The 12671-nt window shown below is 45.0% G+C and overlaps 2 protein-coding genes across 2 annotated transcripts; both read left to right on the top strand.

Annotated features, from left to right (window-relative positions):
* Positions 1-319: 319 nt before the first annotated feature.
* Positions 320-5472, top strand: LOC123448023 (two-component response regulator-like APRR3). The gene is given in 10 exon segments (XM_045124790.1): positions 320-406; positions 408-525; positions 620-781; positions 2466-2596; positions 2902-3015; positions 3318-3474; positions 3588-4002; positions 4196-4505; positions 4507-4977; positions 5104-5472. Coding segments are annotated over 10 exon segments (2064 nt in total). The 5' UTR covers positions 320-334; the 3' UTR covers positions 5218-5472.
* A 288-nt stretch (positions 5473-5760) lies between these two features.
* Positions 5761-6988, top strand: LOC123448024 (vegetative cell wall protein gp1-like). The gene has a single exon (XM_045124791.1). It carries the CDS (start codon positions 6183-6185, stop codon positions 6768-6770), a length of 588 nt encoding a protein of 195 aa, XP_044980726.1. The 5' UTR covers positions 5761-6182; the 3' UTR covers positions 6771-6988.
* The last annotated feature ends 5683 nt before the right edge of the window (positions 6989-12671 follow it).

Genomic DNA, 12671 nt, shown 5'->3' with positions numbered 1-12671 from the left:
CCCCCCCCCCCCCCCACCCCCCCCTCAAAAACGAGAGGCCACCAGCTCCCGGCAAAATATCCCCGTGAAAAAATGACACGCCCCGGAATCTCACCAGAAATATCACGCCCAAAAACACTTCACGATTCACCCACCACGGCACCCCAACTGAAAAACCAACGGGAGCAGTGGAGGAGGAGAGGGAAAAATATCTGCCAGCGCTCGTGGGTATTATCTGGCCCATTTCCACCCGTCCCTTCGATCCTCTCTCCCCCCCACCCCCCCGCGTGACGTGGCGCGCAGGGCCGCAGATATTTTCATCCGTTCCCCTCTCCCGACGGACGGCGACGACGAGATGTCCCCCGACGCCGACGCCGGGGAGCCGGCGGCCGCGGCCGCGGCGGCGGGGGGCGGGGTGGCGGCGCGCGGGGGTGATCCGCTGGGACGAGATCCTGCCGCGCCGCTCGCTCCGGGTGCTCCTCGTCGAGCACGACGACTCCACCCGCCAGGTCGTCACCGCGCTCCTCCGCAAGTGCGGGTACCGCGGTGAGCCAGCCTCCTTCTTCTACGGGGACGCCAGGTCCACCGATTTTCCTGCTGCTGAATTGGGCTCTGTTTTCTTCTCGGGAGGTGACGCCAGTGGCGGCGGTGGCGGACGGGATGAAGGCGTGGGAGGTCATGCGGGGCCGCGCGTACGCCTTCGACCTCGTGCTCACGGAGGTCAACATGCCCACGCTCTCCGGAATCGACCTGCTCTCCAGGATCGTCGCCGCAGACGAGTGCAAGAACATCCCCGTTATAAGTAAGGCGCCGGCGTACGACTATCGCTTCATATCAGCTTGAATTATCACTGGCGTAAGGCTCAGGACGATCTGGCAAAACGTACTCGATTTCACCATCTAGCAGCTGCTTTACACACGGGATTCAGCGCTGTTTTTTTTAATGCTAAAACTGCTTAACTGTGCTAGGCTGATTTTTGTGTGTGTCTATGGTCGCATATGGTACTGCGCCTGGATAATCGGAACTAAGTTCAAATGGATTTGGCGATCCGTGTCGGCTACTTTTAGTCAGTGTCTGTCTATGCTCTCAGTTGTAACTGAATTGCCGTTACCGTTGTTGGATTCCGCTCGATTATCGCTATGGGTACGCTCCACGTGGTGTGTTTCTGAATCTTTTTAACAGATTTATCTTGTGCGGTATATCTCTTGATGAATAAATTAGCAGCTTAATTTTGGTGCAATTTATGGGGGATCGGAGCAAGTTTTTTGGCAGAATGACAATGGTAGTTATGAGTACTTTGTAAGCAAATTGATGTTAAAAATATGTTTGATTGGGATTGAAGGTCTAACTCTACACGTGTACACTTTTAATAGGTAAATGGATATTTTAAGGTCCTATAAATGGATATTTTTAATGCTAATTGCTTAACTGTGGTAGGTTGATTTTTTTCTTTTGATTGGTATTGAAGGTCTAACCATACCATTTCATAGTGTGCGCAACTGCCTATAATGAATTTTTTTAATGCTAATTTTAAACTGTGGTAGGCTGATTTTTGTTATCTGTAGTGTGCACAACTGCCTATAAATGGTACTGCTCCTGGATATTTGGAACTAAATTCAAATGGATTGGCCGATCTGCTTTAGTCCCGTGTCGGCTACTTTTAGTCAGTGCCTGTCTCTGCTCTCAGTTGTAACTCAATTACCATTGTCGTTGTCTGATTCCAGTCGAGTATCGCTACGGGTATGCTCCACGTGTTGTGTTTCTGAATCCTTTTAACAGATTTGTCTTGTGTGGTACTCTCTTGATGAATAAATTGACAGCTTAATTTTGGTGCAATTCATGGTTTGGAGCAAGTTTTTTGGCAAAATTGCAATGGTAGTTATGACTATTCTCAGCGATTTGACGTTAAAAATATGTTTGATTGGGATTGGAAGTCTAATTTTATTAGTGCAGTTTAATAGGCAAATGGTCCTAATTAGGTAGCTTAATTGAGGAACCATACTATTTCATAGCGTGCGTAACTGCCTATAATGAAGGCTGCTAATATTGGAAATTAAATTAATAGTAATTCAGTTTGCATGTTTGAAATAGTGGGAAGAGAGCAATCACATCATCGCTAAGATGCCAATTGATTATTGTATATGATGGTATGGATATACATAAGTACTCCCTCTGTAAACTAATATAAGATCATTTAGATCACTACTTTAGTAATCTAATAAATGCTCTTATATTAGTTTACAGAGGGAGTACATGCTATGTATCTATACTAAAATAACAAAAAAGTTGCTGCACGTGACAAATGCATGGTCCTGCTACACACTATGTGATGAGTGCATTCAGGGGAATGTAATCACTGTGCTGCTAATGCGACAAACACATAAGCAGCCAGATGGCATAGTGGAGTGATGGGCGTATTGCTGACGTTAGTAACGAAGTGTGTAACATGAGATGTCTTAAGTTAGAACTCTCTTGACTCTGTGCAGTGATGTCGTCCCAAGATTCCATTGGCACGGTGCTAAAGTGCATGCAGAATGGTGCAGTGGACTTCCTCGTGAAACCAGTGAGGAAGAATGAGTTGCGTAACTTATGGCAACATGTGTGGAGGCGCCACTCTGTAAGTCCTCATTCAGGAAGTTTTTCCAAATGTTTTCTTTTGCAGCCTGTGTTATGGGGAATGACTGAATCGGGTAGCCTTCTTCAATTGTATTATCTGTTCTATATTTTCAGGCTTTTTTGGATATATTTTAATGCATTTTCCTTGAAAATATTATCAACTGTATAATGCGCACTGATTTTCGTTATCTAAGATTAAAAGTGCTATATTGTTGTTGTGATCGTATAAGCTTTTAGCAAATAGGAATATTTCTTGTTTATTCTAGCTTTCTGAGGTTTAACCAGGCCTTGAACATTCCATTGCAGATGAATAGCCAACTAAATGCATCAGAAAACAATGCAGCCAGCAACCATATAAGTGTGAATTCTGGTACCGGGTCAAAGACAGGAGAAAACAGTGATGAGGAAAGTGATGCTCAGGTGAGCAACTGAGCTGGTTTATACCTTATTTGTCTAACTGATATCAAAGTATGACTAGAATGTCATCACTCCTAACTCAGGTTGATAATGCCAAGCAAGCAAAATTGAAATCTGAAGCAAATAAAGACACTGTTTTTTCTATGTCTTTTTGTTCTTGTCACTGCCAGTTAACTGTAGCCAGCAATATTTACAGAAACCTTAGTTCATCATAACTGATCTTTACAAAGTTCTGGTTACTCTTTTTAATTATTGGAGTTCTTATGCACCTAATCCTATTGGCACTCTTCTAACATGTTTATCAGAGTTCTGGAAGCAAAAGGGAGACTGAAATTCAGAGTGTTGAGAAATTACCGGAGACTGTAACACATAATGTGGCAAGCTCACCCAGAGAACTAAAAGTACAAAATGGGCCTTTTGATAGAATGAACACAAAGGCACCTGCATTAAAGGGAACCGATGGTATGAAATCTACATATGGTTCTCTGTTATTTGATTTTCTTGTGCTCTGTTTATTGGCCATCTAGTGTGTAAATTGCACATTAATAAGTGTGATTTTACCTGGTGTTGTGTAGATGCTCCAAGTGGAAATGCATGTGGCGCCAGTAAGCCACAAGTGTTTTCAGCTGAGAAGAATGTGCGTTCGAAGTATCTTCATGGCATTACTTCTGCAAAGGTTGCTGGACAGATAATGGATAATGCCATGAGAATTGCTGATGCAAGTTCATGTCGCCCAAGTGATCTTGGCAAAGATCTTATGGCTACTGCCCAACCAACAACTAGCAAAAAATGCAAATCTCCAATCACAATGAATAATGCTGTCAAGCCTGTTATGAAAAATACCCTTCGTGAAGATTCAAAGGGTACTGCAATCGACCATCCCTCTCTGGATGTCAACTTAGGGAAGCAGCAACGTTCTGATGGTCATGTGAACCAAGAGCTGAGGGATAAGGATAATTTTAATCACTCAAATTCTTCAGCCTTTTCAAGGTACTTACATGTTCATTATTTTTAAGTTTTGATCCAAATAATTTTTGCTTGGAATGGTCATTTATTTCATTGAGAACACTATTTTCATATTTTAGACCCTTAGGTTGCTATTAACAATTGCTTGCACATATACCCTGTGCAACTCTGATTAGCTCTATTATTCATGGTCATCACATGCTTTGCAACATCACAGGTATGGTAATAAAAGAATAGAGCCGTCAGCTAAGCAACTGTCTCTTCCCTCCGTCCACTTAACTTATCAAGAATCTGTTAATGACAAGAATGTTCAATCTAGTGGGGTTTTGCCCTCACATGAACATCATACATGCAAGATTACAATGCAAGCTCAGGCTCCTTTGGACAGTTGCACAGAGGGTCCTGCCATTCCGTCTTCAACCAGTGCAAGAGAAGATGCTGGCACAAGCAGTTCCTCCCCTAGAAAGGACAATTTCGGTCATCCTCCATATGGCTTTATACCTGTTCCAATTCCTGTTGGTGCTGCTAATACCGTACCACTACAGTGCAATTATGCCGCCGATATACTACACACAACCTCCTTTTATGCAATGTGATCCATCTGGCATCAACCAGATGGGAATTCAGCATGCATATCATTCTAGTTACCATCAAAATCTTAGTAAACCGTCAGAGATTGATGAACACAGACAGCTAGAAGAAAATCAGCGGTTGCATCATTCAAGACAAATTCTCCAAGAATCAGGAGAACCTATTGACTTGTTGAGAGCTCATGCAGAGCACAATAACCAGAGTGCTAGTTGTAGCCAGGATATCCGTGGATGGACTGTGAGCGGTGAAACTGATACAAACACCAACACAGTAATTGCCCCAGAAAGCGGCAACGAGAGTGGCATCCAGAACTTTGGTTACAACGGATTGGATAGTGACCGGTCTCGTCGTGAAGCTGCCTTAATGAAATTCCGCATGAAAAGGAAAGATAGATGCTTCGAGAAGAAGGTATTCTGTTTGACAAACATAAATAGTCTGGAAATTTACAAATCTTGTATGCGCATTCATATATTCTTTTCCGCGAGGTTTTTCTTACAGTTATTCCCTTTTATCTGGTCACCTTTCGCTCCACAGGTGAGATATCACAGCAGGAAGAAGCTTGCAGAGCAAAGACCAAGAATCAAAGGGCAGTTTGTGAGCCAAAAACTCAAGTCAGCTACAACAACAGAAGATGCGGAAACTGACTAGTGATGTTGTTGTTAATCCATGACTGTACTTTTGATACCTCCCTTCCCAGGTGAGGGAGAGAAATTTAAAGTAACTGGTAAGAGTGAAAGGCTGGCAAAAGTTTTCCTTCCAGGGTTAGCCTTTTGTACAAGTGTTGTTCAGTGTACTCCTTTGTCGGTTGTTTATTCACATCGTTTGTGCCTGTAAAGAGTGTCGAATTGAAAATGCTCAGGGGAAATAGGAAATCAATGCAGATATTCAGATTTTCTTTACTTATTTATTGCGTCAAATGTTTGCGGTGTGTTACATCCTTACAGTAGCTCCATATTATATTAGTCAGTAAACCTTGCTTCCTCACATGAGTATGCCCAATGTAATTATGCTTTCCCTTAGATATATTTCTCTATTTAAGATGATTGAAGGACATCCTGGCAACATTTTTCTTTCGTTTCAAGCCCCTGTTTGAAAGGCGTGTTTTCCTTTTTCTTAGTTCTTGGGGTAATTTAACCGTTTCCCGTGGAACCGCTGCAAATCTTTTTGAGGCCATAAACTATTCATCCAGACGAGTAGAATAGCAATTAGCAAGCACTCGTCCGAGTTCTTTGTCCAACCAAGATGCTTTACCTGCCTTGCACTCTGCAGATCAGTACACATGCACTTCTCCATCCACCAACCCTGGCACTCTTACCTTACAAAAGCTTGCCAACACTTTTGAGCTCCATGAGACAAGGTATCAGTCACAAACATATGTTACGGTGGCCGATTTCTTGATTGTTTGGTGCCAATCCAGGAGCGGAGCATCTTCTCTTTACACCCTGCTCCTCATATTCTCTCCCAGCTTGCACCTCAAGTTTCGCACATCTTCTCCTGCACTGCACTTGTTGGCTTATAAACCGGCAGCTCCGGCCCACAAGCAGCCGATCGCAGGAATCTCATTCCCCCACCTGCGCGAAGCAAGCTCATGAGAGCAGCCTGTCAGGGTGGCAATGGAGGGACCAAGAGCGATGGCGATGGTGGCGGTGATCTTCCTCGTGGCGTGTTGTGGTGCTCAGGTGGCTGTCGGCGGAGGTGATCAGGGCCAGCCGGCGGCGGGAGGCCCGGAGGCGAGCCTGCTGTGTATCAGCAAGTGCGGGACGTGCCCCACGGTGTGCACGTCGCCGCCGCCAGCTCCTCCCTCCCCGTCATCTTCAACGCCGTCGCCTCCCTCGCCGTCATCGTCATCTTCATCTTCAACGCCGTCGCCTCCCTCACCGTCGACGACAATCCTCCCGCTGCCCACGCCCCCGCCGCCGTACCTGTCTCTGCTGCTCCCCCCGCCTCCGTCGTCATCGTCGGACGGGCATGACGAGTCCCCGCCGTCGCCGACTCCACCGAAGAGCAGCGGGTCGTCGTCGTCTTCCTCTCCCTCGGCTCCGTCCTCGCACTTCTCGTCACCGCCGTCCCCGCCGTCGTCCTCGTCGAACCCGTATTACTATTTCTACCTCTCCGGGGGCAGCAGGAGCCGCGGCGCGTCGAGCGTCTACGCCGTTCTTATCCTCGCGCTGCTCCTGCCCGCCGTCACCTTTTGGAGGTGAGGTGTTGGACGTCGTTGCGTCGCCGTGCCCATTCCGGTGCAACTCTTCCGCTCTTCGTGTGTTTATAGTACTGTACTGTCACTTCTTTTCCTTTCTTCCCCGTCAGATTCAGAAGAAGCTAGCAGCACTTCCCCTGTTAATTCGTTGCTTGTGTAACGGTGCTACTGATTATTATTAACTATTACAAGTGCGTACAGTACTGTTTGTTTTGGTGGTAATTAGTCCCTTTATCTGTCGGAAAAATAGCGACTTCGCATTATCCGAGGGTAGGGCAGGGCGTTCGGTTTACAGGGTAGGGCAGGGCGTTCGATTTATATGGTTAACACAGTTTGATTTATTCGGTTCTATATAATTTTGGTTTTAGAAGAATAGAAACCAAAATAATCATTTAAAATTTAGAAACCGAACCATATTAACCATAATATATCGGTTTGGTTTGTTCGCTTAATCAAAAAAATCAAAATTCACACACTTGTCAGTATAAGTGTAGTGACTTGACATCACTGATTTGGATTGTAAAATATGCAAAAAGGTAATCACAAGTCTAGCAACCTTAATATCATATTATGGTTTATTCGGTCAAACAAACTAGTAACCATAATCAAGTAGAAAAAGCATATGAAACGTGAAATGTATTATGTACGGAGAAATGTATGATGCTTCCATATTGTTGCACTTTCGAAAACAATGTATTACATGGGGTATCCCACGTATCGGTTTGTTCGGTCTATTCGGTTTCTGGACATCAAAAACCGAACAAAAACAAAACACCAAACAACCTTAAATTTTTTCACCGAACCAAAAATCAAACAACCAAATAAACTGATAAATCGGTTAATACGGTTCGGTTCGGTTTTATAGTGCCCACCCCTATCCGAGGGACAGGTGTGTACTCTCTCCCTTCACAAATGTAAGATGTTTTAACTTTTTTAAAACTGAATGTATATAGACATGTCTTAATGTGTCTGTTTCAAATTCTAGTCTGTAATCGGAAACAACTTATAAAAAATAATCGAGCTAGCAGCAACTTCGTATTATCCGGGGGCCAGGTATGTATTCCTTCCGGCTTGTACCGTAAATTGTTTGCTCAATGTGTGAATCAGACATGTTGTCTAAACATGACTATAAAAGAACCCAAATGTTTGCTCAATGTATTTTTGTCGCTTCCGTTCACCCACACGTTTCCTCATTTCACCGTTTTCTCTCCCAATCCCTCTCCCGTACACAGTACAAAAAGAATCCCTCTCCCACACAACGACATTGGGAGAGAAATCTCCTAGGGATTCGACAAGCGTCGTCGGCGAGAGTCCATCAACCGACGACGAACAGCAGAGAAGCAAAAACCGGCGAAGCGACCACCACATCGGGGGGAGCTGGTCACCTGCAAGTCAACCGCGCGACGGGGGGCTGAGCGGCACGCGCCCGCGACAGGGTTGGAGGGGGTCGGAGCCGTTGGCTGTGCGCTTCGGCGGAATACGCGGGGATTTTTTCACTGTTTTGATCTTAGGGGTGCAAGTTAATCACGCAACGAACTCGTTTCGAAAGAATTTCACGTTTTGATCCTTTTCTTGAAACGCCATAGGCCGTGGCGTTGCAGCCCTCTTATGAAACGCCACTCTATTGTGGCGTTGCAGACCTTCGTTGAAACGCCTGTCTAATGTGGCGTTGCGGACCTGAGGTGAAACGCCAGTTGCTATGGCATTTCTGGCCTGTATATTCCGCCACCCCGACCCCCTCGCCCACCAACCACCATTTCTCCTCTCCTCTTGTTCTTCCTTGCACGAAAAAGCTCTTCCTTGTCCTCAAGATCCCCCCCTTCGATCTCCCTCCTCCCTCAACCTTTTAGTTGGTTCTTTGGGGCAAATCGAAGAGGCCGGTAAGCTCCTCCAATCCCTCCAATTAGTTTTTGCAATGATTTTGTATTTGTGTAGATTTTTTTTGCACTAGGTGTTCTATTTATGTTGCATTGTATTGGTTGGTTTCTTATTATTGAGGAGATTTAGTGTTATGGTTAGGGTTATGCCTAGTTTGGTTGGACAAGGGTTAGGGTTAGTGTTAGGTTTTGTGTTATGCCTAATTTGGATGGACAAGGTTTAGGGTTAGGGTTTGTGTTAATGCCTAATTTGGATGCAAATGGTTAGAGTAATGTTTTGTTAGTTGTTTTGTTATACTTAGAATTGGTAATTTTGTCCCCTTTTTTAGATGGACAAGATTGTGAATATTCATTATGTTGACAAAGAGGCATTCATGAATGTTGCTATTGTTGACAAATATGAGGAAGTGTTGACATTTCTTGATAGTCCTACTTATGAAGAGGTTGTGGCAGAAACTTGGATAAGATTAAAGTGGGTTGATCCAAGTGACCAAGTAGAATTATTAGGAAGATATGATGTTGGGTCGGCACACAAGTGTCGAATGAAGACAATGCCTATCAAGTCTAATTTGCATTGGGTTGCATACAAGGAGGCTTTTGCATCCTCGATAGACAAGTCACTCGAAGTGTTTGCTAGTACGGTGCTCAATGCTCCTCTTCATGTTGACTTGAACCAACCCATAGTAGATGATTTGAGCCCGTATAATGGTGTGGCACCTATTGTTGAGCATAAAGTAGAAGTGCAAGTCAATGAGTATCCCCAATATGAGTTTGGAGGTAGTGCACCGATCAAAGATGATGGTCATGAGTCCGCCGAAGAGTATGAGAGGCAACACAACATTGTTGGTGACGTAGAGGCTCAAGTAAGGCATGATGACATGGATCCTGACATTGTTTATCAGCGTGCTTGTGTGGATGAGTCGGATGATGAAGGCCCGGTGAATGAGTTGGATGAGGATGGCTTCACTGAGAAAGAAGCGGAGTGGTATACAAAAATCACTGGTAGGGATCACAAAGTTCCCTTGTTTTGTGATGTTAGCCTTGCAGATAAGGCTTTAGTCGACGGTGGCATGAGCAAGACAATTGAGGCTAGAATGTTCCCAAGTAGCACACCCAACGCGATTTGTCCGTCTTACCTAAAGAAAGGTTTGATGTTGGAGGACATTCTAGAATTGAAGATGTGGTTGTGTGAGTATGCCGTCAAACACTACAGGCCTTTCAGAGTTGCTTACTCGGACTGCCACAAGCGATACACCGTGAAATGTGAGGTAGAAAAATGCAAATGGAAAGTCAATTCAAGACTCATGAAAGATGGTTTGTGAAAGATAAGTAGTTGCATTGCAACTCACCAATGCACACCGCTGACAAATGAAGCACCAGAGACACACCGTCAGTTAACCTCAGAATTCATCGGTTATAAATACCAGAAACATAGAGCTAAGGATCCAACCATTAAAGTGAAGTTGTTGATGAGTTGGGTTTTCGAGAGATTTGGTTATAAGGTCAAGTACGGGAAGACATGGAAGGCCAAACAAGTCGCTTTTAGAATGTTGTATGGTGGATGGGAAGAGGCGTACAACATGCTACCCCGGTTGCTGGGCGCGATGGCCTATAGAAGCCCCGGAATGTACCACTATGTCCAAGATATTGAAGGAGTGTTCCGTCGTGCCTTTTGGACGTTTGGCCCATGCATTGCAGCTTTTGAGCATTGTCGTCCGGTTTTGTCTATAGATGGAACATTCCTGACTGGCAAATACAAGGGCACACTAATGATAGCAATGACACATGATGCTAATGATCAGGTGTTGCCTGTGGCATTTGCTTTGGTGTCAGCGGAGAACCAAGACAACTGGGAATGGTTCATGAGACTTGTGAGAAGCACGGTGATTCCTCCCAATAGGGAGGTATGCATCATATCCGATTGGCACCAAGGCATATTGAAGGCCGTGGATGTTCACATTCCAGGGCATGCGAGGCTTCACCATCGATGGTGCATGAGGCACTTCGTTGCAAACTTTTACAGGGCTTGTAAGAACAAAGATCTGGCGAAGGATCTTAACTCCGCATGTATGGCCTTCTCCGTTGAGCCGTTCACTAAACGATTGAACAAAATATATGAGAAGGCAAATGAAGGTGGGAAAGAATTCCTACAAAGGAATATAGATGAGAGACATAAGTGGTCACGGGCATGTGACGAAGGAGGCATGAGATATGGCGACATGACAAGCAATCTTGTTGAGTGCTTCAACTTTGTCTTGAAGGGGACACGTCAGTTGCCGGTCACGACAATAGCTGAATATACCTTTTACAAGCTAAATGAGTATTTTCTTAAGCACTCCGAAGAAATTGGCAAGTTGATTGGTGAGAGTGAGAAGCCTCCCAATGAGATCTATCCGAAGAAGGTTGCCGAGTGGCTAGAGTTTCAAAAGGAGAAGTCAGCCATGGAGCGAGCCACTTGTTTCGATAACGCTGAAATGAAATACCAAGTGGATGAGCCAGGCGGTACAACGAGAGATGGTCAATCATATGGTGGTCGCTCATTTATGGTTTCCCTTCGGACGCGGCATTGCACTTGTGAGCGTCCTAGTAAGTACCACTGGACATGCTCGCACATGATGACGACATGTCGCATGAGGAATTTGCCCTTCTCTGATGGTGTAGTTGTGAGGTTGCATGAATTCAACTTGCAAACTCATTAGTTAACATGGGCGTCGAGATTCCACCCTTTTCTTGACCAATCATAGTGGCCAGAGTATCACAACCCTAATATTAGGCCGGACCCAGAGATGATGGTTCAACCGAAGGGTAGAAGGAGAACAAAACGATACAGGAATGATATGGATGACCTGATGAGCACCAGAGAGTTTGGTAGTGGACATTTCATGGAGCCACGTGATAGGAACCAATGTGGTGATTGCAATGAAACGACACATAATAAGAGGACTTGCAAAAGAAACAACGCATCTACTAGTGATGTGGGGGGCAGAGGTGGTTCAAGTGCTGGCGGTGGTAGACGTGGTGGTTTAAGTGGTGGCATTGCTATGGGACGAGGATCCGACGGTGGTAGACGTGGTGGTTCAAGTGGTGGCCTTCCTGTGGGACGAGGATTCGGCGGTGGTAGACGTGGTGGTTCAAGTGGTGGCATTGCTATGGGACGAGGATTCGGCGGTGGTAGACGTGGTGGTTCAAGTGGTGGCCTTTCTATGGGACGAGGATCCGGCGGTGGTAGACGTGGTGGTTCAAGTGGTGGCCCTACAAGAAACGCCAAGCCTAATGGCGTTGTAGACTCAACGAGAAACGCCAGGCTCAGCGGCGTTTCCTTAGTCTAGTACCAAAATTATAACATGCTCCTCAGCGTTGCAGCCCTAGAAGAAACGCCAAGCCTGATGGCGTTGCAGACTCAACCAGAAACGCCAGGCTCAGCGGCGTTTCCTTAGTCCAGTACCAAAATTTCCATGAATACTTTGAACTGCAAACTATAAAACCCAAGTTAGAATGACATGACAAGTTGATACTTAAAACTTCATAACCCGAGTTAGCATAACCGCCATTGATACTTCAAACTTCATACTTCATAACCAAGTTAGAATGACATGACAAGTTGATACTTAAAACTTCATAACCAAGTTGATACTTAAAAATTCAAACTACTTAAAACTTCATAACCATCAGCATAACACTCATCATAACATCATAGTTCATAGTTCAACAGACATAGTTCATAGTTCATAGTTCATACTTCCTACTTAAGAAGATAAAAACTTCATAGTTCAACAGACAGCATCATAACACTCAGAATACTACATAGGTCATAACACTTCACTTCCTCCTGCTCTTCGCAGCCAGCTTGCCCTTAGTAACGTAGCCCTCTGGAGTGTTCTGCCAGCCAGGACGTCTGACGTTCCTTGAGCTAGCTCGACGTGTTTCTTCCGTCGGCTGAGTGGGTTGACTTGGCTGCGGAGCATCTTCCATCTGCGAAGCCCCAAACTCATTGAAGTCCAGATCAGCAGCCTCGTTGTCTGAATCCT

This window comes from Hordeum vulgare, chromosome 4H (genome assembly GCF_904849725.1).
Source record: "Hordeum vulgare subsp. vulgare chromosome 4H, MorexV3_pseudomolecules_assembly, whole genome shotgun sequence".
Taxonomy (NCBI): domain Eukaryota; kingdom Viridiplantae; phylum Streptophyta; class Magnoliopsida; order Poales; family Poaceae; genus Hordeum; species Hordeum vulgare.
This window is presented reverse-complemented; position numbering and strand designations above follow the sequence as displayed.

What these genes read in the sequence shown, in the direction of transcription:
- LOC123448024 (XM_045124791.1), top strand. Translation starts at nt 6,183, where the DNA reads ATGGAGGGACCAAGAGCGATGGCGATGGTGGCGGTGATCTTCCTCGTG.